At 40.6% G+C, this 22,012-nt stretch overlaps 1 protein-coding gene across 2 annotated transcripts in view; it reads left to right on the top strand.

The window, feature by feature from the left end:
- Positions 1 to 22,012, top strand: part of tbc1d8b (TBC1 domain family member 8B) — a gene marked incomplete at its 5' end in the record, with an annotated part of 35,376 nt that overhangs the window by 3,430 nt on the left and 9,934 nt on the right. Inside the window, 17 exons of one of the 2 annotated variants that reach the window (XM_083901630.1) lie at positions 1,401 to 1,511; positions 1,740 to 1,858; positions 7,198 to 7,423; positions 11,806 to 12,046; positions 12,988 to 13,195; positions 13,326 to 13,493; positions 13,584 to 13,745; positions 14,345 to 14,495; positions 14,653 to 14,867; positions 16,147 to 16,264; positions 16,356 to 16,641; positions 16,740 to 16,869; positions 16,956 to 17,054; positions 17,131 to 17,199; positions 17,288 to 17,528; positions 18,644 to 18,709; positions 20,779 to 20,871. In XM_083901630.1, the coding sequence (XP_083757756.1) occupies positions 1,401 to 1,511; positions 1,740 to 1,858; positions 7,198 to 7,423; positions 11,806 to 12,046; positions 12,988 to 13,195; positions 13,326 to 13,493; positions 13,584 to 13,745; positions 14,345 to 14,495; positions 14,653 to 14,867; positions 16,147 to 16,264; positions 16,356 to 16,641; positions 16,740 to 16,869; positions 16,956 to 17,054; positions 17,131 to 17,199; positions 17,288 to 17,528; positions 18,644 to 18,709; positions 20,779 to 20,871 (2,703 nt within the window). Of the gene's footprint in view, positions 1 to 1,400; positions 1,512 to 1,739; positions 1,859 to 7,197; positions 7,424 to 11,805; positions 12,047 to 12,987; positions 13,196 to 13,325; positions 13,494 to 13,583; positions 13,746 to 14,344; positions 14,496 to 14,652; positions 14,868 to 16,146; positions 16,265 to 16,355; positions 16,642 to 16,739; positions 16,870 to 16,955; positions 17,055 to 17,130; positions 17,200 to 17,287; positions 17,529 to 18,643; positions 18,710 to 20,778; positions 20,872 to 22,012 lie in introns of those variants that run through there. The other variant, XM_083901631.1, reaches the window with a different exon arrangement.

The raw sequence follows: 22,012 nt of genomic DNA, 5'->3' as shown, positions 1-22,012 counted from the left end.
CACGCACCGACAAAAACGTCATAAAACCGCGTCTAACTTTCATAAACACAGACATGCTGCATACCCACAGAAAGGTGAGAAGCTCAGCTAAAACCTTATAAAAAACACTCTTATGTTCACCAAACACAGTTAAAAAATAGATGGATCAAACCAGCAGGAGTGGAAAACACTGTTAAAGCACACACATTTAAAAGTAGCACCGGAGCATCAGCATGATTATGTAAACAAACAAAAAAAAAAGAATCCACAATACATATAACGGAACCATTTTTAGCACTCTACGACCAAGATTCACGGATCCAGCTGCAAAATAAGAGCAAAACAACAACTCACTTTCAAAAAATACAACCAGAAATGGTGTCTTACCTTTGCTACCTTTGAACTACACTTCTGTCTGGTCATTCCAGAGTGACATTAGATCATTCTGGATAGAGAAGGGTGAATGTACGCACAAATGCGTCATACGCATTTATGTACTTTTGACTCGCTAATGAAGTGATTTACATGCACTTGGAGACCGGGGCCCGCCGGTTTAGAGGATTGAAATGAGCTGTCAATCACCCAAATTCAGAACAAGTTCTTTTTAGACCAATAGTGACATGTAAAAAAATTAAATGGGTTTTGATAATTTGGTACAGATGGTGCCAAACTGTGCCAAGCGAGAGAACGCCTCGACATCTCTTTACTAAAACCTCTGTAATTTTACTCTGCTTAGCTTCAGCAGCATCAGACTTTGCACAGTTCATGTCCACATGCTGTTACATGACCTCCTACTGCATATTTGAAAGGTGATATTTACTTTTTTTTGGTTTATGCTGTGTACCATGTGCATTTACTCTGACACAGTGGCATCTACATTGAAATTGGTGGAATCTCACAAGTGTTATCTTTATTTTGATGGCAATATAATCCACATAGACCTTGTAATTGCAGAGATGTACTCTGTTTGTTAGTTTGGGCATGTCATTTTCAGACAGGGACTCCAAAAAGATGGTCAGGGAAGAAGAGGTTCAGATGTGTTTTCTGCTCAGGTGGTGAAGTAATACTATCATTCCTGAAATTACTACCACAGTCACTCCTTCAGATAAGCTCTAAGCAGGTGCAGGGTTAGGGTTGCAGCAGTGAAAAGGGTCTCCCCCCGTCGAACAGTGTTTTACTGTGCCACGTGAAAAAAAATAATATCGTTTTTTGATATGAACCGGTATACCGCCCAACACAAATTAAACTTAAAGCTTACTATGGAATTATTGATCAATAACAACAAAAAAAATCCTGCATACTGTCCCTTAATTTCTTGAGTATCGCATATGAATCTGAAATTTGTCTTCCGACTTTGTCACGTGTGTACGTCATGTGTTACAGGATTGGTTAAAAATAACTAATGTGCATGTATGTTGCAGGTCTGCTGGTGGGAACACTAGATACAGTCTTGGACTCTACATCTAAAGTTGCTCCCTTTCGTATTCTACATCACACACCTGACTCCCAGGTGTACTGGTCGATAGCATGCGGTACGTCCCTGCAGTGCCATCTTATTCTGGCAAACATTGCCATAGGCCATGTTGAATCTCATCAATTCAATGTCTAGCTAAATCTGTCATAATGCATAATGAAGCCTGTGTTTCTAAATTTATGGTAACATGAGCTGTGTTTCTTTAAAAATAAAAGGATGTTCTTCTTTATCAGTTTAATTATTTATATTTATGTGATTTTTCTAACTCTTGATATTTTTTGGTCAGGTGTCACCAAAGAAGAGATTTTTCAGCACTGGGATTGGCTCCAACAGAACATCATGAGGACACTCTCTGTTTTTGACTCCAGTGAAGACATCACCAGCTTTGTACAGGGCAAGATTAGAGTAAGTCTCCAAACGACATCCATATTTAACCCTGCCAGTAATGGGTTTCACTGGCCGTTTCTCAATATGCATACTTCTCTGTACTTGCGTACTCCGGTACTTGCGAAACATAATGAGCCTTAGTCCAAGTACTGTTCCAATTCACAAGTATGTGAGCAGTGAGTAGGGTTTTCATACCCGGCTCCGCCCATTTAACCAAGTATGCATCGAGTGGTGACTTGTGAGTACAGTATAGCCATGTATCCCAGAATGTATTTTGCCGGAACATAGGGGCAGAGAAAACAAATATAAACCTGAAATAAATATTGTTCTGTGTCCCAGAACACAATTGTAAGATTATTTGAGGCAAGAAATTAGTCATTTAGAATTCAAACTTGTGGTTTGTGTGTTGAGATATGACGATTTTTGTAGTTGGGCAGTGCCGGAGATGAACAGCGCCGCCTCTGTGGACTCATTGCGCACAGATTCGTGGCGAGATCAATAGATTTTGTTGACGCGTTATGTATTGTTTTTAATGTAAAAGTTTTGACCTGACAGTTTGAAAGTTTGTATATTATTTAGGGTTTATTTATTTTAGCTTTAAAATTTAAGTTGCACTGGTGCACTGTCATTGCATATAATGTAACTGTCAATGTTACTCTACACTGTGGTAATATATAAATGTTCCACATAATACTGTATATTTCATTAAAAATAAATACATACATTAATATAACATTTAAAATTTGACAATAATAACAAAAGTAATTTACATGTCAGTTTTTTCTGTTGGTGCCGGTAATGAGGCTTAAACGGAACTTGACCGGAAGTTCCTATTAACGCTGTTTTTTTGGTGTGTATCTGCGTCATTACCTTGTTTATGAAGCCCTGAAGCAGTTCAGCCATTGCTGAGAACGCTGTGTTTATTGTAATCTCGGGGCTCAACGAGATCTCTGAAAATCCCGATATAGTTACGTAAACAGCGGTTCTCCTGAACAACCGATCATCCTGCTCCGGGCAGTAGTCCGGGCACATCCGGTTGCGTACATTGAACCGCAGAAGAAGAATAACGTCCTTTGTGGAGGTGTTTCACGAGCGGCTGTGTCTTCTGACTCTGGGTCTGACTCTGGGTCAAAGGTCGTCAAAGGGACTGAGGCGGGGAGTCGTGAAGAAGCTATTTTTAAACACTGTTAAAACAATGTTTTGATAATGAGGAGCAGTGCATCCACCGTTCCAGAGGGGGGCGCTGCGCTTCTGAGAACGGATATGCTGGATAGTACTGGCCAATCACAAGACTCTGTCTTCTGGGGGTAAAAGTTCACTCTGAAATCTCGCAGCAGAAAAACAGCGGCAGAAAAGAGGATTTCTATTGGCTAGTTTATAGCAACTAGGAGGTTTTTGACCATAAAAACAAGTTAATATATGTAAGTAGACCTCCATAACTAACATATATGTGCAACATGACCACTCTATGTGACCTTTAAGTGCTTGGCACCACCCACCATTCAAACAGTAGAACAAGGAAGTACGCAATGATCGTACTTGTGTAGTCCCGTACTTGGTGAGTATGTACTCACTCGTACTCCTCAAGTATGCAAGTACATCCTGGCCGTATTGAGAAACGGCCACTGTCTTACAATTCACTGCACTAATCTGTTATTTTTGGCCACTTTGGGAGTAAAATTCACTGTACATTTAAAGCCCTTATGAAGCAGTAAAAAGTGTTTTGCATTCATCACACCATACATGTTTTAAACCATTCAGCCCATGCTAAATAATAATATAACTTGCTCAGTAGATAAAATTCTTAATTATAAAATGCTCTGCACTGAAATGGTAGGGGCATGTCCACGGAAAGTGAAAGTACCAGCTTCACTCTGAGTCTTTCACTGAAAAGCTTTGGTGACGTCACTCTTTTGAGGGTTGACAGCTTTCATCACTTTAACCTCTTGCAGAAACAGACACAGCATCACACATGACTGGGGTTCGTTGCACCACCTCTCAAACCTTGGTAATAGCATAGGTGTTTATGAAATCAGGTTTTAGCAAATGCTTAGAGTTTAGTAATTACTAAATATTTACACCTACACCATAGGTGTACACTGGTTGTGGAACGGAACGAGGGACACTTTTCACTTCTGCAACCCTAACTCTGATCCCCACAGCTTGGCCAATTTACACTGCTTGCACCACACGCATGGCTGGACAGCTGAAATCGCAAAACTAGCTTTTCTCATTGTACTTCTTGTATAGAAATACACTGTTGTGTTGTGGCGATCAGCGGTGCTGTCCCTAAGTCTTTTTTAACTGATTTACAGTTCGGCACTGTTCGGCTTGATCCGTGTGGTGGACGTCTCTTCCTGTAACGTCACTATCGCTGTTTTCCGTGCTGGTTTCAAGTTTAAGAAACCAACAGTTTTCCCCTTACCTTGACAATTGGGGGTAAATACGCACATTTCACATTGTGTCATCGAACTGTGTCATCAAAGTGACTTTACTTATCTTTTCCTTCAAAAACATTAATTTTGTATTTAAGCAGTGCAGCTACTTCTGTACATTACATTTGTCCTAAGTAGCATGAGAGTTTGCAAACATTAGATCCCTCTTCATCATTCAAGCTGTGAAACAATCCTGAAAGATTGAAATCGTGTTCCAAAGAAGCTATCGAGAACATTAAGGAGCTGAAGGCATTAGGAGATCTGCCTGAGGATTATAGTGGACATTAGTGGTGGTAGTGAGGATGTAGTTCACTCGATGATTCAAGCTGATTGTTTATCCTCAATGAGTTGTTAAATACATCGAGGACTATCGTTGCTCAGGGGAATCACTGGCGATGTGTGCCTTGACAGCCTTCTATGACGGGCACATTGCTAATCTGGGATTTATAGTGTATATATAACTAATATAATTTAAATGCAACACCACATGCCTTCGGGAGGATATTGAACGCCTGATTCCTGACATCAGATCAGTCCAAATAAATTGTGTCTGGTCCCTTGTATTTGATGATGACCTGAGCAGAGCTGTTGGTGGAAATAAATATATTATTTATTATTAACATAATGTATTGTGTTTTAATTATATTACCAGTAAGTAACAACTCAAAATGTAAAAAAAGATTTTCGGGACGATTCAGGACGATTCGGGACGGTTCAAATCCTTACAGCAGGCAGGGGTGCTGTCAGGATTGTCTTTCATAATAAACACAGTCCCCCCTAGGCTACTTTTAAGTTTTTTAAATTGCATATTTTACCTCCAACTGTCATGGTAAGGAGAACATTATTGATTTTTAGTCTTGGAACCTATTTTATTGGATTCCTTGACCCCAAAAATTTACACTTTCACACCAAATGTGTTATTGTAAATATAACGGAAGCAACGATATGGGCCTCTCAAGTAAGGTCGGCGACCATTTTGAAAAAAATGTGTGTATTTTAGATACAAAAGGTGATCTCGCTTTTGTCTGAGGATAAATTTATTTCTATGGCCCTAAGGTACTTCCATGCCAAAGAGGACATTTGTATCATGACTTGAAGTCAAAAGTAAGTGTAAAAGGGAAAAATCGATTTTAATTTTTTGACATTGCCCAAACAAATAAATCTGATTTCGATTTACATCGATTAATTGCTCAGCCATATTTACAATACAAGATTATATTTTTTAAGGATAATAAGGAAAGGGGACAATCAAAAGAATGTAAAAATGTGAAATCAAATCAAAAAGAAAAACAGCCCATGAGAAAAGGACCGAATAAACAATGGGAACAAACAACATAAAAAAAAATAGTATCACAACTTGACAATTAATCAGTAAAGTACAAGCTAAAATACACTGAGCCAGGTAGAACTTGAGTGAGTGAGTAAGTGAGTGAGAACAATGACAGATTATGAGAGACCAAAGTTAATTGTAGGTGCTATTGAAGACAGTAGTTCAGAAGAAAAAGAAAGTCAGAAGAAAGTTTGCACCGTGGCTCCATAAACATGCATACACAACATAAACAGGCACAGTTTTTTGTCGTGGAGACTACTTGTTTTCCCGGACGTGGCCTCTAACTATAGAAATCCATGTGGAAGACAAGACTGTCAATGTCATTATGGACACATGCAGATCAGATCTGATCACGCAATATATAATGTGACCAGTTGGTCAGGAAGATCAGATTCTAAACGGATATGCTTACAAATCTGATTTGGGTTGCAGTCTAAACAAGGCCTTATTGATCATGAGGTACCAGTTAATTCTGCGCTATAATCCATTGCATGCCGACGATCCATACATTATACACACCAGCATCATGGATGTATTATAAAAACTGAATAGAGCACCACCCCTTTGGAGCCATTGATTCCTATGAAGCTAGGTTCAAAGGAATATTTCTGGGTTGTGCAGCCCATAGAGCATGTACAGTAGTGCCTCTTGGCTATGTGAACAAACACTGACAGCATACACTCGCTTTTCCTTCCCTCAAGGAACCCAAGCCCCTTAGAACTTTATCGGGGGAAGGTGGTTTTACAATTGACTTCTAGTCCTTTTAATTTAGATTTTTTTAAATGAAAATGACACAGTCTATCTAATAGTATTTTCTTTAAAAAACAACTGGACCACAATAACATGTACAGGGCTTAAAGTTTTCAGGAGGGAAGCCACTAAAATACAGCAAAATATAAGCAGTGTCTTTGTCTCGGACGGACGACTTCTCATGGCTTTTTTAATGTTGTTCTGAAGGCTGAAACTGTGCTCTGCTGCTACACTTGACTGGAATCACCAGCGCCACTTCAACTACAGTTTTAAAGATAATGGAAATTGACATTATTGAGTAGTTAAATTATTTTGCAAAACCAGCTGAAACACTCACTGAAACTCCACACATGACCACTAGTTGGCCTACATGATCACATGACCTCTCACTAGCATCCTCACTGCAACACATTAGCCACATGTGGTAATACTAGGAGAAAACGTAGAGACACCCACCCCAACATCTAAGTCTTTGAATTGTTGAATTAGTTGCTCTTGTTTGTATGTTGCACAATTTACCTTAACAGCAGAGCATCTGAATGTTTACAGAGAGTTCAGTGTTTCTTCACTGTAGTAAATTAAAGTCTTTGAATTTTTACTTGAATGCTAAAGTTAATAAGAAAAAGGAAAACAAGAGTTTTTTCCTGTAAACATTGTGGCCATTGATATCATATGTAAGCAAGAATAATAATTTAAACAATTAAAATCAAATTTTCAAAGGATATTGACTAATTATCATTATCGTCAACATGCCAATAAATATACAGATGTTTTTGCCTGCATCGCCCAATCCTCGCTGCAAGGCCAATTTTCACAAGCTGTTTCTATATATCATGTGTTAGGGTCTCATTGCTGAGGAAGGGAAGACGTGTCTGGTGCTGGAGGACGAGCCTGAGAAGTTCCGAGAAGCACATCTGAGGTTTGAGAAATGGTTTGAGCTGCCACTGGAGGAAAAACTGGTCACATATTACTCCTGCAGCTATTGGAGAGGCAAAGTACCATGCCAAGGCTGGCTCTACCTCAGCACTAATTTCTTGTGCTTCTATTCATTCCTGCTGGGATCTGAGGGTAAGACTTTTGTTAGCATAAACTCAGTTGCCACTTTTCTTGACCACGTTGACTTGTGACAATCATGGATGTATTATATGAACTGGATAGAGCACCACCCCTTCACTTCCGTTCATTCCTATGAAGCTGCTCACCCAGCGCATATGCCAAAAAAGTTTTTTGACTTCCGCCTTTATTTCCGGGTTATGGGGCCCATAGAGCAGCGGTCCCCAACCCCCGGGCCGCGGACCGGTACCGGTCCGTGGGTCGTTTCATACCGGGCCGCACAGAAAGAATAAATAACTTTAATAAAATAACATTATTTCCGTTTTATTTATTATCGGGGTCTGAACAATGTTTTATTTTGAAAAATGACCGGATTCCCACCGCTACATCTGTCTATGACTCACTCTTCACGCCTCCCGAGGGAGATCGCTGGCCAGAGTGTATGCAGCGAGAGCCGCTGCAGAGATTTCTCTCAAAAAAAAAGTCACCGCTGGCAGCACATTTCAGTGACAAGGAGTGAGTGGCAAAACTCGCTTACTTGTGCGATGTATTCAGCCTACACACCTACAGAAACATTAGAGACACAGAGACATTAAACCGGTCCGTGGAGCAAAAAAGGTTGGGGACCGCTGCCATAGAGCATGCGCAGTAGTGTCACTACCATATTAAGATCTATAAAAGCCCGTGTCCATGTCTCGAGGTGTCCTGTGGACACTTTTACAGGCGTCTCTTTTACTACTGCGCTCAATGAGAAAATTGCTTTTTGGGCTTTTGGGCTTTTATGGGGATTTCCGTTGTAGTACCCACAGTGGCCACCATGTAAAAATTGTCTTCCAGACAGAGGGGGCGGTGCTCTATCCAGTTCATATTATACATCCATGGTGACAATAGATGTATATGTAGATACTGCATTGGTTGCTCTTGCCTATTGCAGCAGAATGTCAGTGTTTCTGCCATGTTGAGATAACAGTAACATTTCTCAAAAGCTTTTTGGTATTGAAAAAGTATATGATATTAAAGTAAATGGTTTAATAATACACTTGAATGAAAAAATATTATTAGATTGATAATATAAAATGTATAATCCTAACCTATCCCATAACCACTTTTTTTTCAGGTGTAAACCGTATATGGGTAATATTATTTGCTGATCCAGGTGCAAATCATTAAAGCGGAACTAGACCGGAAGTTCCTATTATCACTGTTTTTTTGGTGTGTATCTGCGTCATTACCTTGTTTATGAAGCCCTGACGGTTCGAAACAAACAGTTCAGCCATTGCTGAGAACGCTGTGTTTTATTGTAATCTCGGGGCTCAACGAGATCACTGAAAATCCCATAATAGTTACGTAAGCAGCGGTTCTCCTGAACAACCGATCATCCTGCTCCGGGCGGTAGTCCGGGCACATCCGGTTACGTACATTGAACCGCAGAAGAAGAATAACGTCCGTTGTGGAGGTGTTTCACGAGCAACAGTGTCTTCTGACTCTGGGTTTGACTCCGGTTTAAAGTCGTCAAAGGGACTGCTGCGGGGAGTCGTGACGAAGCTATTTTTAAACACTGTTAAAACAATGTTTTGATAATGAGGAGCAGTGCATCCACCGTTCCAGAGGGGGGCGCTGCGCTTCTGAGAACGGATGTGCTGGATAGTACTGGCCAATCACAAGACTCTGTCTTCTGGGGGTGAAAGTTCACTCTGAAATCTCGCAGCAGAAAAACACTGTCAGAAAAGAGGATTTCTATCGGCTAGTTTGCATCAACTAGGAGGTTTTTGACCATAAAAACAAGTTAATATATGTAAGTAGACCTCCATAACTAACATTTATGTGCAACAGGACCACTCTATGTGACCTTTAAAGTATTGAAATTATACATACTTGTGCAGTGTCCGTAGGAAGTATGTATTCCTATAGTGGGAGCTGAAGAAGATTTTCGCGGAGGCAGCAGTCTGAGAAGGGATGCCCAGACCTCCCTCTCGCAGGACACTTCCTCCAGCTCTTCCGGGGGGACCCCAAGGCGTTCCCAGGCCAGCCGAGTGACGTAGTCACTCCAACGTGTACTGGGTCTTCCTCTGGGTCTCCTCCCGGTGGGACATACCTGGAACACCTCCCGAGGGAGGCGTCCAGGGGGCATCCGTTACAGATGCTAGAGCCACCTCAGCTGGCTCCTTTTGATGTGGAGGAGCAGCGGCTCTACTCCGAGCTCCTCCCGGTGACAGAGCTCCTCACCCTATCTCTAAGGGAGCGCTCTGCCACCCTGCGGAGAAAACTAATTTCAGCCGCTTGTATCCGGGATCTTGTCCTTTCGGTCATAACCCAAAGTTCATAACCATAGGTGAGGGTAGGAACGTAGACTGACCGGTAAATCGAGAGCTTTGCCTTTCGGCTCAGCTCCTTCTTCACCACAACAGACCGATACAACGACCGCATTACTGCGGCCGCTGCCCCGATCCGCCTGTCAATCTGAACAATCGTTCAGATTGAACAAGACTCCAAGATACTTAAACTCCTCCACCTGAGGCAGGATCTCTCCACTGACCCGGAGGGGAAAAGCCAACTTTTTCCGGTCGAGAACCATGGCCTCGGACTTAGAGGTGCTGATTCTCATCCCAGCTGCTTCGCACTCGGCTGCAAACCGCCCCAGCGCATCCTGGAGTTCCTGGTTCGAAGGAGCCATCAAGACCACATCATCTGCAAAGAGCAGAGATATCCAGCTGCTCCCGAACCGGACCCCCTCTGGCCGCTGGCTGCGCCTAGAAATTCTGTCCATAAAAATAATGAACAGAACCGATGACAAAGTGCAGCCCTGTCAGGGGTCCAACATGCACTGGGAACAAGTCTGAGTTACTGCCGGCAATGCAAACAAAGCTCCTGCTCCGGTCGTACAGGGACCGCACAGCCGTTAACAAAGGGCCCCCGACCCCATACTCCCGGAGCACCCCCACAGAATGCCACGAGGGACACGGTCGAAAGCCTTCTCCAAGTCCACAAAACACATGTGGACTGGTTGAGCAAACTACCATGAACCCTCGAGCACCCTGCGAAGGGTATAGAGCTGGTCCAGTGTTCCACGGCCAGGACGAAAACCGCATTGTTCCTCTTGAATCCGAGGTTCGACTATCGGCCGAACTCTCCTCTCCAGTACCATGGATGGACTTTCCCCGGGAGGCTGAGGAGTGTGATCCCCCGATAGTTGGAACACACCCTCCGGTCCCCCTTTTTAAAAAGAGGGACCACCACCCCGGTCTGCCAGTCCAGAGGCACTGTCCCCAACTGCCACGCAATGCTGCAGAGACGTGTCAACCAGGACAGCCCTACAGCATCCAGAGACTTTAGGTACTCAGGTCGGATCTCATCCACTCCCCGGTGCCTTGCCAGCTTCCTAACTACCTCACTGACTTCGGCTTGGGTAATGAATGAGTCGACCTCTGAGTCCCCAGCCTCTGCATCCTCTAGGGAAGACGTGTCAGTGGGATTGAGGAGATCCTCGAAGTATTCCTTCCACCGCCCGACAATGTCCCCTGTCGAGGTCAACAGCTCCCCACCTCCACTGTAAACAGTGTTGGTGGAGTACTGCTTCCCCCTCCTGCCATTGTTTTTTTAGTCCACTCTTCATCTTCCCCTTGTCCAACCACTGTTGGCTTGTTGACCCATAGCTAATTAGTCAGTGAAATAATTTCAGCATAATTGTATTGTACATAATTGTAGCATAAATGTAGTTCTCCATTGAAAACACTCTTTAGTCTACATTAAATGCACTGTACTCACTTTCTGTGATGAGAAACAGCATCCGACATAGATGCCAGGTATCACATAAAATTAACACAATTAATGCCAATGGGGTAAAAAGTAATTTTACATCACAGCATACAGGGGTTGTTGAGCCACTCCTGCCCCCATAAGCAAGTTTTAATGTGTTATTTCATGTGACAAATCCACAGTGGCCCGAAAAGAGTGCATTTTCTTTTTCCCTTTATGGACTTTGGTTACGGAAGAGTGAGCTGTGTACAAATTGAAGTTTCTAGTCAGAACATGCTGTTGCAAAGCTAGTGTAGGTTTTAGAAGACAAGCGTTTTGTGAAATGGCTAATGCTGGTCCACTTACATTGGAAGGTTTACTGGTCTAAACGTTTATATTTTCTCTCTTCTTTGTTTCATACAACAAATAAATGGATAATAAATAATAACAAAGATTTAATTTTCTGACATTTTATCGGCCAAAAGCTTACTCGATTAATCAAGAAAATATTCAATAGATAAATTGATTATGAAAAAAATTGTTAGTTGCCGCCCTAAAGGCAAGCATCTTTGTCTCTAGCTGGTTCTTAGTGCAGGGAGTCATCACAAACTCTAGTCTGTGTCAGTGCCTCATACAAACTCACTATCACTTCTACCCTGCAGTGAGACTGGTCATCTCCTGGGATGAGATCTGGAAGCTGGAGAAGACCGCTAACGTTATTCTGACTGAGAGTATCCACGTCTTGGCTCATGGAGAGGATCACTACTTCTCCATGCTGCTGCATCTCAATGAAACCTTCCTTATCATGGAACAGCTGGCTGACTATGCTATCAAGCGCCTTTTTGATAAAGAAGCCTACCAGAAAGAGCCAGCGCTCTCTGACCCTCTACAAATCACCAAGAGGTACTGTCTTTCTTTCTTTCTGCTACAGCAAACATCTTTACATCATCCAGTTTTCTCTGGCTACTGGCTACTCACTGGAAGACGTTGTTCTGCCTGGAGATAATACTGGTTTCAGGTTGTTGAAAAGCAATTTACTGTTGTTGTTTAAGTTGACAATAAGTTAAAATATTTTCCAGCTTTTGATTTAATATTGAAGTGTTAAAATCATGGTTTGTAATTTAAAAACAAATGCTTAAACATGTTTAGATATATAATAATACAATAATATAGTAATACACCAGACGCATCATTTTATATAAAATAATGTAACTAATGGCTTCAAATAAAAAAAGGAATCCCAACACACCATCTACCCACCAACCCATAATACAAATATAACAAGAGTCTTAGAGTTGAGGAAACACTAGAAATAAAATAAATAAAATAAAAATGATAATACAGAATATACACTAAAATTAATACAATAATTACCCTAAAAAATAAGTACAGTAAGTAAAATTTGACATTCAGGTAAATAACTATTCAGTTGTTAAGAGTCCCATTTAAAGGTATAGAGAAAAATTATAAAATATCTTAAATAATACAAATATATTTTTTAAAATAATTCCTATTTTTTTTTTCCTATTTTTTAAATATTTCCTAGGTCATTCTGAATGTGGAGTGTCCTGAATCATTGTTATAGGCAATATTAATCATCACAGTGCTGTTTTCTTGACTATACTCCTGCCCTTTTCAGTGCCTTTCTAAAAATGACGTATCCATACTTTGATAATAAAGTGAATATTTTATTTAAAAACACACAGAAACAGCATAGATACTGTTCATAATGTAAACAACTGTGATGTTTGTGGTGTATCAGGGCGAGCAGCGATGGCGGTGTGTGTGGTGGTGTTCGACTGTACTTTTTCTTGACATCATTTTTGGTCTTCTGTCCCCCACAGAGGTCTGGAGGCTTATGGAAAGAGTGCACAGTTCCGGACATTTTTCAGGCTTCCAAAAGAGGAAAACCTGTTGGAGGTGCATGAGAGCTTCTTGTGGGTGCCCTTCAGCCATTTTAACACACTTGGCAAGATTTGTCTGTCTGAGAACTACCTGTGTTTTGCCAGTCAGGATGGAAGCCAATGCCATATCATTATCCCAATGAGAGAGGTAAAATCAGAGGACAGTTTTACTAGATTATCAAAAACACTCTCAATAATGATATGTCTCATGTTGCGCACCGATTGTTTACTGATGAAGAGCAGTGACGGTGTGGTCTGCTAATATTGCCTTTTTCCAGGTTGTTAGTGTTGAGAAGCCAGACTCCAGCAGCAGAGCCTTAACTGTGTGTGTGCGTGGCAAGAGGGCGCTGCGCTTCTCTGAGGTACGGGACTACCAGAGGCTCGCCAACTCAATTCGTAGCAGGTGTGGCATCAGTGCCAGCCCTCAGCACTCTGTCTCGTCAGAGGTAACAGGTTTTAACAGTCATAGGTCTTTGCTGTTCCATCTGTAGATCTCAGTGCTTTCTGACGGTGAAAAATGTTTTTTAAATCTCGAGGTTATTCGAGGAGAATGTCAGTCTCTCATCAACCATTTTGAGGACAATCCAGAAGATGTAACTCTGATGGTGGGACAGAAAGACAGCAGCAAGGCTGTAAGCACCGAGGCTCTCATGACTGTTTTCCACCCTCAGGATATTGAAAACCTCGACCCCAAGATGGTAATTACCACCCTGTTCAAATTAATTAATTAATTGGGCAGTATTTTGATAGTACAGTACATTTTGATACAGTAAATTAAATAGTTGTTTGGTTTATAAAAGGTCAGAAAATATTATGAAATGTGAAAAATATTGATCAGTGTTTTCCAAACCTCGAAATGATGATGTTTTCAAATGTACGGTATAGTTTGTCCAAAAACCACAATGATTCAGTTATATTGATTTATTTATTATTTAGAGCAAAGAGACCAGAAAATGTTGAATTGTTGTAACCTTATCTAATTTTTACTAACTACTAACCACAAGCAAATTACCTTGGGGATGTTTATTGTTATACTTCTTTTTATGGCTGCCAAGTGATTACAATAACATTAATTGCAGAATTTGTTATGATATGCCTCTCCTCTCTGGTGGTTATCCATGATTAGTTTTTTTCTCTTTTATGAGGGTAATGAAACTGATGCATCTCTTTTTTAGATACAGCAATGTTGTCTTTATGCTGTGAGAACTTTTTTTACATATGTACTTCGGAATTGGGCTCTGCAGGTGGGTGTTCAATCAAACTGGTGGGTGATGTGTACCATCTGTGTGTTTGACAGCTCAAAGAAAAGATGAAGGAACAGTCATGGGACATCCACTTCTCTGAATATGGACGTGGCACAAGTATGTTCTTCACCAGGAAGACGCGGGACTTGATCGTTCGTGGAGTTCCTGAGGCCCTGAGAGGAGAGCTGTGGATGCTGTTTTCAGGTAACATTTATCTCGTCATGTCATGTAAATGATATGCCATGTTAGTGATTTGCTAAGAAAGCTGTGCATCATTGAAAATGTGCATTCAGTTGCTCACATAACATAAATAATGACGTTTGTAATCACTGCAGCATCTGTTTTTGGACTGCCTCTGCAGGAGCTGTGAATGACATGGCCACCCACCCTGGCTATTACACTGAGCTGGTGGAACAGTCTCTGGGCACAAGCACTCTGGCAACAGATGAGATTGAAAGAGACTTGCACCGCTCGCTGCCAGAGCACCCAGCCTTTCAGAGCGACACAGGAATCTCTGCTCTACGCAGAGTCCTTACTGCTTATGCCTACAGGAACCCGAAAATCGGTTACTGCCAGGTATTTTGACTTCTACAGGTTTTTAAAGTTCAGTTTTCTTGTGTGTGTGAAGTGTGGGTGGATGAGTCCCTGACAAGAGTGAGCAGTTTACAAACTGTAGTTTTTTTAGAATTTAACACAATTACACAATCAAATTTTAACATTTTAAGATAAGTCCCTTATTAGTCCCGCAGTGGGGAAATTCCAATTACTGCAACCGTGAAGTAGTGAACACACACAGCACACAGTGAGGTGAAGTTCACGCTAACCCGGAGCAGTGAGCTGCCTGCATTCAGCGGCGCTCGGGGAGCAGTGAGGGGGCACTTTAACAAATTTGTGTGGATTAGCTTTGATTAAATATAATTATAAAAAATAATTATAAAATAACAAATCTAATTTGAAAAAAATGATTAAAAAAAAAAAATAGATAATATATATATATATAATATGAGCAAATTACAGCGAAAGTTGTGAGTGCATGTTCCAAATGAAATTTTGGTTAAGTCCTGCTGAATCTTTTTTCTTCACTGATTTTAAATAAAGCGCATTGACGGAACATATTTTGGTCTCACCTCAACCTCCACCTCACATTCTATTTACATAGGAACTCAGAAGTCGGAGCAGGGAGTGAGCTCACCTCCGAGTTCACCATGTTTCACAGAGAAGTTGGAAAAAAAACATGTATGCAAACATTTCTCTAGCTAGCAATTGTTAGCAATAGCTGTCAATAACAACCTCTGCATGTTATTTTGAGCACACAAAAACTGTAGCAACATGTCTAGGGATAAACATTAAACAGAATGTTGTGTACGACAGGTTTACCGTGAAACGAATACGACAGAATTGCTATTTACGGTAAAAGTTTGAAATCTGACTTCAGGGGGTGTTTCTGTTGAAGGATCGTCCCACTGAACAAATGGAACACACCATATATAACAGTGTTCTTCAACCAGTGTGCTGTGGGAAATTATCCAATTTCACCTAATTAGTCTAAAAACATTTTTTGAAAACAAATAATTAATTATCTGCAAATTATATGGATATACATATTCAAGACACTTTGATAAGAATGACTAAATTGTTAATATAGGCTAAAGAGTATCATTTTATAAACATTTTTGTTTGGTGGTGTGTCTCGTGATTTTTTCAATGAAAAAAATGTACCTTGGCTCAAAAAAGGTTGGAAAACACTGATATATAACATATTCAGGTGCTTTAAACCAATAGAAAACCATTAAGAATGTTCTCTCTTTTCAGCTAATCTGAAATAGTGTTTTAAAAATTGTTTTCTTATCTTCAGGCCATGAACATTCTCACCTCAGTTCTCCTGCTCTATGCTAAAGAAGAGGAGGCTTTCTGGCTCCTGGTAGCTGTTTGTGAGCGGATGTTGCCAGATTACTTTAACCGTAGAATCATTGGTAAGTGAGGAAATAATAATTGTCATTATGAGTCTCTGTTGGAATACTGTTTTAATTATTTCAGAAATGAATTTGCTCATCTTTCTGTTAGGTGCTCTGGTGGACCAGGCTGTTTTTGAAGATCTGATTAGAGAAAACCTGCCCCAGCTGGTGGAGCACATGACAGACCTGAGTTTCTTCTCCTCCGTGTCCCTGTCCTGGTTTCTCACTCTCTTCATTAGTGTCCTGCCCATAGAGAGTGCCGTGAACGTGGTTGACTGTTTCTTCTACGATGGCATAAAAGCCATTCTGCAGCTTGGCCTGGCTGTGCTCGACTACAACATGGAGGCCTTGATCAGCTGCCATGACGACGCAGAGGCTGTCACTATCCTGAACAAGTCTGTGTCAATTAAATCAAGAGATGAATGATGACACTCAAACATTATTACTCATTCATCTAATTCATCTCTCTCTGTCTCTTACGCTCTTTCTTCAGATTCTTTGACAGTGTGACAAACAAAGACAGTCCACTGCCTCCAACAGTGCAGCAGGCGTCAGTGGGCAATAATGATAAAGCATCACGCATGAAAGTAGATATCAGTGAACTGATCCGAGAGGCCTATGAGGTACTGCTGCTATTTCAGTGTCATTTACACTCGGCGATGTTGTTGATGATGTGAAGGATTATTTAAGTAGTTTTGTTTATCTACAGAAATATGGAAACATCAGTGCAGAGGAAGTCGAGAGCTCACGCAAGAGGAACAAACTATATGTGATCCAGACACTGGAAGATACAACCAAACAAAATGTTGTAAGTGTCTGTTGATTTTAGAGTAAGTGTAATTATTACATGGCTTTCAAGGACGAATGAAAAATCTTTTTTTCAGATTCGAGTGGTGTCCCAAGAAGTCAGATTCAGCGTCTCACACCTCGATGAGCTCTATAATTTGTTCAAAGTGAGTCACCAAAGATACTTCAGTGTCATTCAGTGGTCGAGGTGAAAACAAGAACTAGACAGTTCTTCTCTCTCTTTCTTTTGGTCAGAGGCAACATTTCCTCTGCTGCTACTGGACCATGCAGAGTCCAGCTCTTCTACATCATGACCCCAGCCTGGCATATCTAGAGCAGTACCAGTTAGGTTTCCAGCAGTTCAGTGTGCTCTTCTCTCTGCTGGAGCCCTGGGGTTTCTGCACCACCAAGAGCCCACTCTCCCTGTGGGTCTTCCGCCTGATAGACGAAAACCAGGATGGCCTCATCAACTTTAAAGAATTCTGCTTTGCCCTTGGTAGGTCCAGATTTTGTCTGTCCTCTGTTGCAGTTGTTAAAAGTGTTTTTGAGCACTGACATAATATGACATGCAGTCAGCACTGATTATAGTCAGTGCTGACTGCACTGTGATGGTCACAGCATTGAATACGTGGCTGCCAGTAGGGAAGCAAAAAAACAGGTTTTAGCCTCTCTTCAGAATTTGCTTGCAGCTTAATCTCTCTGTTACAAACCCTCTTCTGACTGGAAACCAGTTGCCAGTCCATTGCAGGGCAAACATGTAGAGACAAAAAACCATTCACTTGCACCTACGTTTTAATTTTTTTTTAAAGTGTTCCGATTAACCTCTACATGTTTTTGGATTGTGGGAGGAAACTGGAGAACCTGGAGAAAACTCACGGGAGAAAATACCAACTCGACATAGAAAAGCTCTCAGCTGGACCGGGTCACAAAGCTGAGTCTTTATGCTTTAGGCAGCTAACCACTGCACCCCTGTGTGTAGTGAGAGATTTACAAAGTAGTAGGCGTGTGCCAAAAATTGATTCACATAAGAATCGCAATTCTCATTTACTACAATTGAGAATCGATATAAAATGTACCCGGAATCAATTTTTTATAAAGAGGCACTATTTTTGTTAAATTTGTATAAATATATAATATGTGATATTGGTTTCATGCAACAGTTACAACAATTACATTTAAAACTTAATAAATCTGAAAAAGACACTTTAATGTCTCCATTTGTCTTGTAAAGCAGACTGGAGTAGATCATCCTTTGCACACCTGTAGTTTAAAGCAGAAATCATTATGAATCAAATCATTATGAAACAAATTGTAGCCCCAAAAATCGGAACTGAATCAAATTGTGAGATAGTAAAAGATTTCCACACCTACTAAGCAGCTCTCTGATGAGCCTTTTGTTGAATGGCTAATATTAGTTTTATGATCGTGTCCCCGCCTGCAGCCATGTTTTCAGTGAGACTAAGCCTTCTTGTCTCAAGCTTATTCTTGGTTCAGAGGGTGTGCACATAGTGTTGTCCGTGCTGATCATTACTGGTCAGTACCTCACTTTAGGAAACATATCCCTTTAACCTCATAATTTCCACTAACCATTGTGCATTTCTTCTTCAACAGACACTTTGTACTGTGGATCTTTCACAAATAAGCTGAAATTGCTCTTCAAGCTGCACCTGCCTCCAGGTGAGTGACTAACAATGTAGCAGCATTTTTCATGTGAGGGATTTAACCCAGAGTCTCATCTCAGTGACCTGTCTGTTGTAAGCTAGCTACAGCTCTGACATGTTTTCTTTCACAACATATTGACAGTGATGATTCCAATTTCAAGTGTAGTAAATATGTTTAGGCACAGGTCTCTTTAAAGTCTCATAAGGTAAAACATTGTCTTTTTTAGCTGTTTTAGATACAGTTGTAGTCATAAGTTTATATACCCTGGCAGAATTTATGATTTCTTGATTTCTTTTTTCTCAAAAAGTTATTTTGTTGGTCTCATGACTTTGTGCCAGAAGGTTTGAGGCTTGTCTCTGTGCTGTTTGGTGTATCGTAAGCAGAATACTTTGTGGCATTTGTGTACTAATGGCTTTCTTCTGGCAAGTCGACCATGCGGCCCATCTTTGTTGTGCCTTCTTATTGTGCATCTTGAAACAGCCACACCAAATTTTTTTTAGAGTCCTGTAGTTCACCTGAAGTTATCAGTGGGTTTTTCTTTGCATCCCGAACAATTTTCCTGGCAGTTGTTGCTGCAATTTTAGTTGGTTCTACCTGACTGTGGTTTGGGTTCAACGGAACTCCTCATTTTCCACTTCTTAATTAGAGTTTGAAAACTGCTGATTGGCATTTTGAGTGGTGGTTCTGGGGTGGTTTGTGTTGTCATTATGATTTAAAAAGAGTAAACACAGTTGTTTGACAATAAATGGCTTCAGCCAACCACTAACCATGAGGGAAAGAAAGGTTTTTCTGTTTTCATTCATATCCTCTGACAAATGCAGTCAGGGTATGTAAACTTGCACAACTGTAATAACTAACCCTAACCCTAAGATAAGATAAAGATCATTTCAATACATGGCTGTGTTGTTGGAATGCCATCTAATAAATAACAGTCAACAAGATGAATATAAGTCAACTGATGCACAGCTAATAGATCATCACATCCCTCAATGATCTAGTCTATTTTTCCCTATTTTTACAATTCAGATGTCTGTTGTCCCTAACATTTTGGCTTCACTGTGTTGTGCAGTGAAGCCAACATTTTTCCTCTTTCTGATCCAAAGTGTGAATAAAAGTTTGAAAAGAATTGATTTCACAGTAGGACAGCCGTACTTCTCATGATCTTAGAGGGAGTCCATGTCAAATTGTGGGTGATCATGGAAATTAACTCATGTGATGTTGAGTGGAAAAACACATTACATTAGCTTACAGTTCAATCACAGCGGAAGGAATACTTACTCAACTGTGCAATGATTGGTTTTAGAGACATTTTGTTTCTCTTCAATGTAACAGTAAAGCGCTGCTAAAGGCTGCCGTGTTTTGCATATCTCGCACTCTATGAACCACTGCACAAATATAGTGTGTTTTTTTTTCCATTTCTTGAGAACTAGTCAGAAATCAAATGTGTGTGTTGTAATAAATATCATATAATCTGCTGCCCCTCTTTGGTCAAACCCCAGTTACTTTTTATTCAAATTTTGCTATTGGCTTTTTTTAGTCCACTAGTACACTGTTCGTCTTTTCCAACCAGCACAAGACATTTTGCCCCAGATTCCTCCCATTTGTATAAACATTGGAGCTGTCGCATTTCACCGCTTGAAGTGCAGTGGAAAGTCACTAGACCCAACTAAGCTAGGTTTCCATTAAAGTATATCCCAAATCAAAGATTTTGTGAAAGTAAGTGAGCAAATGTGTGTTTCCTTCGACTGCTGAAAAGCAAATATTGGGAATTTGTTCTCCAAGATAAGCAGCAGGTGGTACCATAGCCTGTGTCGACGTCTGATGGATAATGGCAAGGATTAAGGTGCAATGTGATGATATAAAAAAAAACAACAGAGCAGCAATAGTTATTTTTCAACATCCCCTTTTATTCACTGTAACTGTTTCCATTGCCCATATTGATATTGATTGATATAAATAACATTATTATTTGTATCAATTCAATAACTTTTCCACTAGAACAGATGTTCATGCCATATCTGAATGGGGCCTTTAATTCCTTCCTCTATCACTCTGTCTCTTTGTCTTGCATCTGTGTTCTCTAGCTTTTACAGGCAGTCCTTTGCCTTTAAAGGAGCAAAGAATCCAGAACTTTGTTCCAGCGACTGAAGACTCTTCTCACTTGAGTAGACTCACTGGTTAGCCTCTTTAATCTTTCTTTTCCCTTTAAACTCAAATTTCATTTTTCCACTACTCATTCATGCCTTAAAGTTTGAGTCCGTAATTCGTTTTTGAAACGCTCGTTTTATGTTATTTGTAGGAATAGAGGTTGGACTCTCAGTTGACCATATAGGTGTGAGTGTGAGAGGGAATGGTTGTTTGTCTCTATATGTTTTGCCCTGGATGCACTGGTGACCTGTCCAGGGTGTACCCTGTCTTTCGCCTCCTCTATCTCAGCTGGGATTGGCACTGTGGCACTGTGACCCTCAAGTGGAAGATAAAGCAGTAGAATGAGATGAGTGAGTGAGAAAATAACACCAAGATCACCAAGGGAGCACAGAACACTGCCACCTGGGTTTTTTTTACATTTAGATCCACATAGAACTTTACCTGCTTATAGCTATTGCCATCTTACATAGACATGACAACATTTTTCCAGCTCTGTTAACCTCTTCTTTTCTGACCCTCGAGTCCCTGCTCGAAAATGACATGCCCAAACTAAATAGAGTAAATCTCTGCAGTTACAAGCTCTATGTGGATTATCTTGGTATCAAAATAAAGATAACACTTGTGAGATTCCAGAGTTGTAAGTTTGTAGATGCCACTGTGTCAGAGATGGAACCCAGTATAAATGATGTTTTTTTTTTCTCTTGCGGAAAAGTATTGCATTTTAAAGCAAATATCACCTTTAAAATATGCAGTAGGAGCTTGAAATGCAGGGAGGTCATGTAACAACATGTGGACATGAGCTGTGTAAAGTCTGATGCTCCTGAAGTGAAGCATAGTAAAATTACAGAGGTTTTAGTAAAGAGATGTCTAGGCGTTCTCTCATCTGGCACCATCTGTGCCATTTGACATTTGAGAGATCTCAGGTACCAAATTATTAAAACCCATTTAATTTTATTTAAATTTTGAAAAAAAAAAAAGTACAACAACTCGCTGTAAGTCGATGCTCCCTGTGCAGAGCGTATTAACAACTCTGACTCTGCAACATGTTCAGTTACGCAGTGCCTGGCTTACCTTGGTCAATGATGATGGTGATTGAAAGCTTGTTTTAAACCTCTAAACCGGTAGAATCAGGCCCCGGTCTCCAAATGCATATGAATCACTTCAATAGCG

Source organism: Microchirus variegatus (assembly GCF_963457635.1).
Source record: "Microchirus variegatus genome assembly, chromosome: 15".
NCBI classification, from domain to species: Eukaryota; Metazoa; Chordata; class Actinopteri; order Pleuronectiformes; family Soleidae; genus Microchirus; species Microchirus variegatus.
Note: the sequence above shows the minus strand (reverse complement) of the source record. Positions and strands in the feature narration are given on the sequence as shown.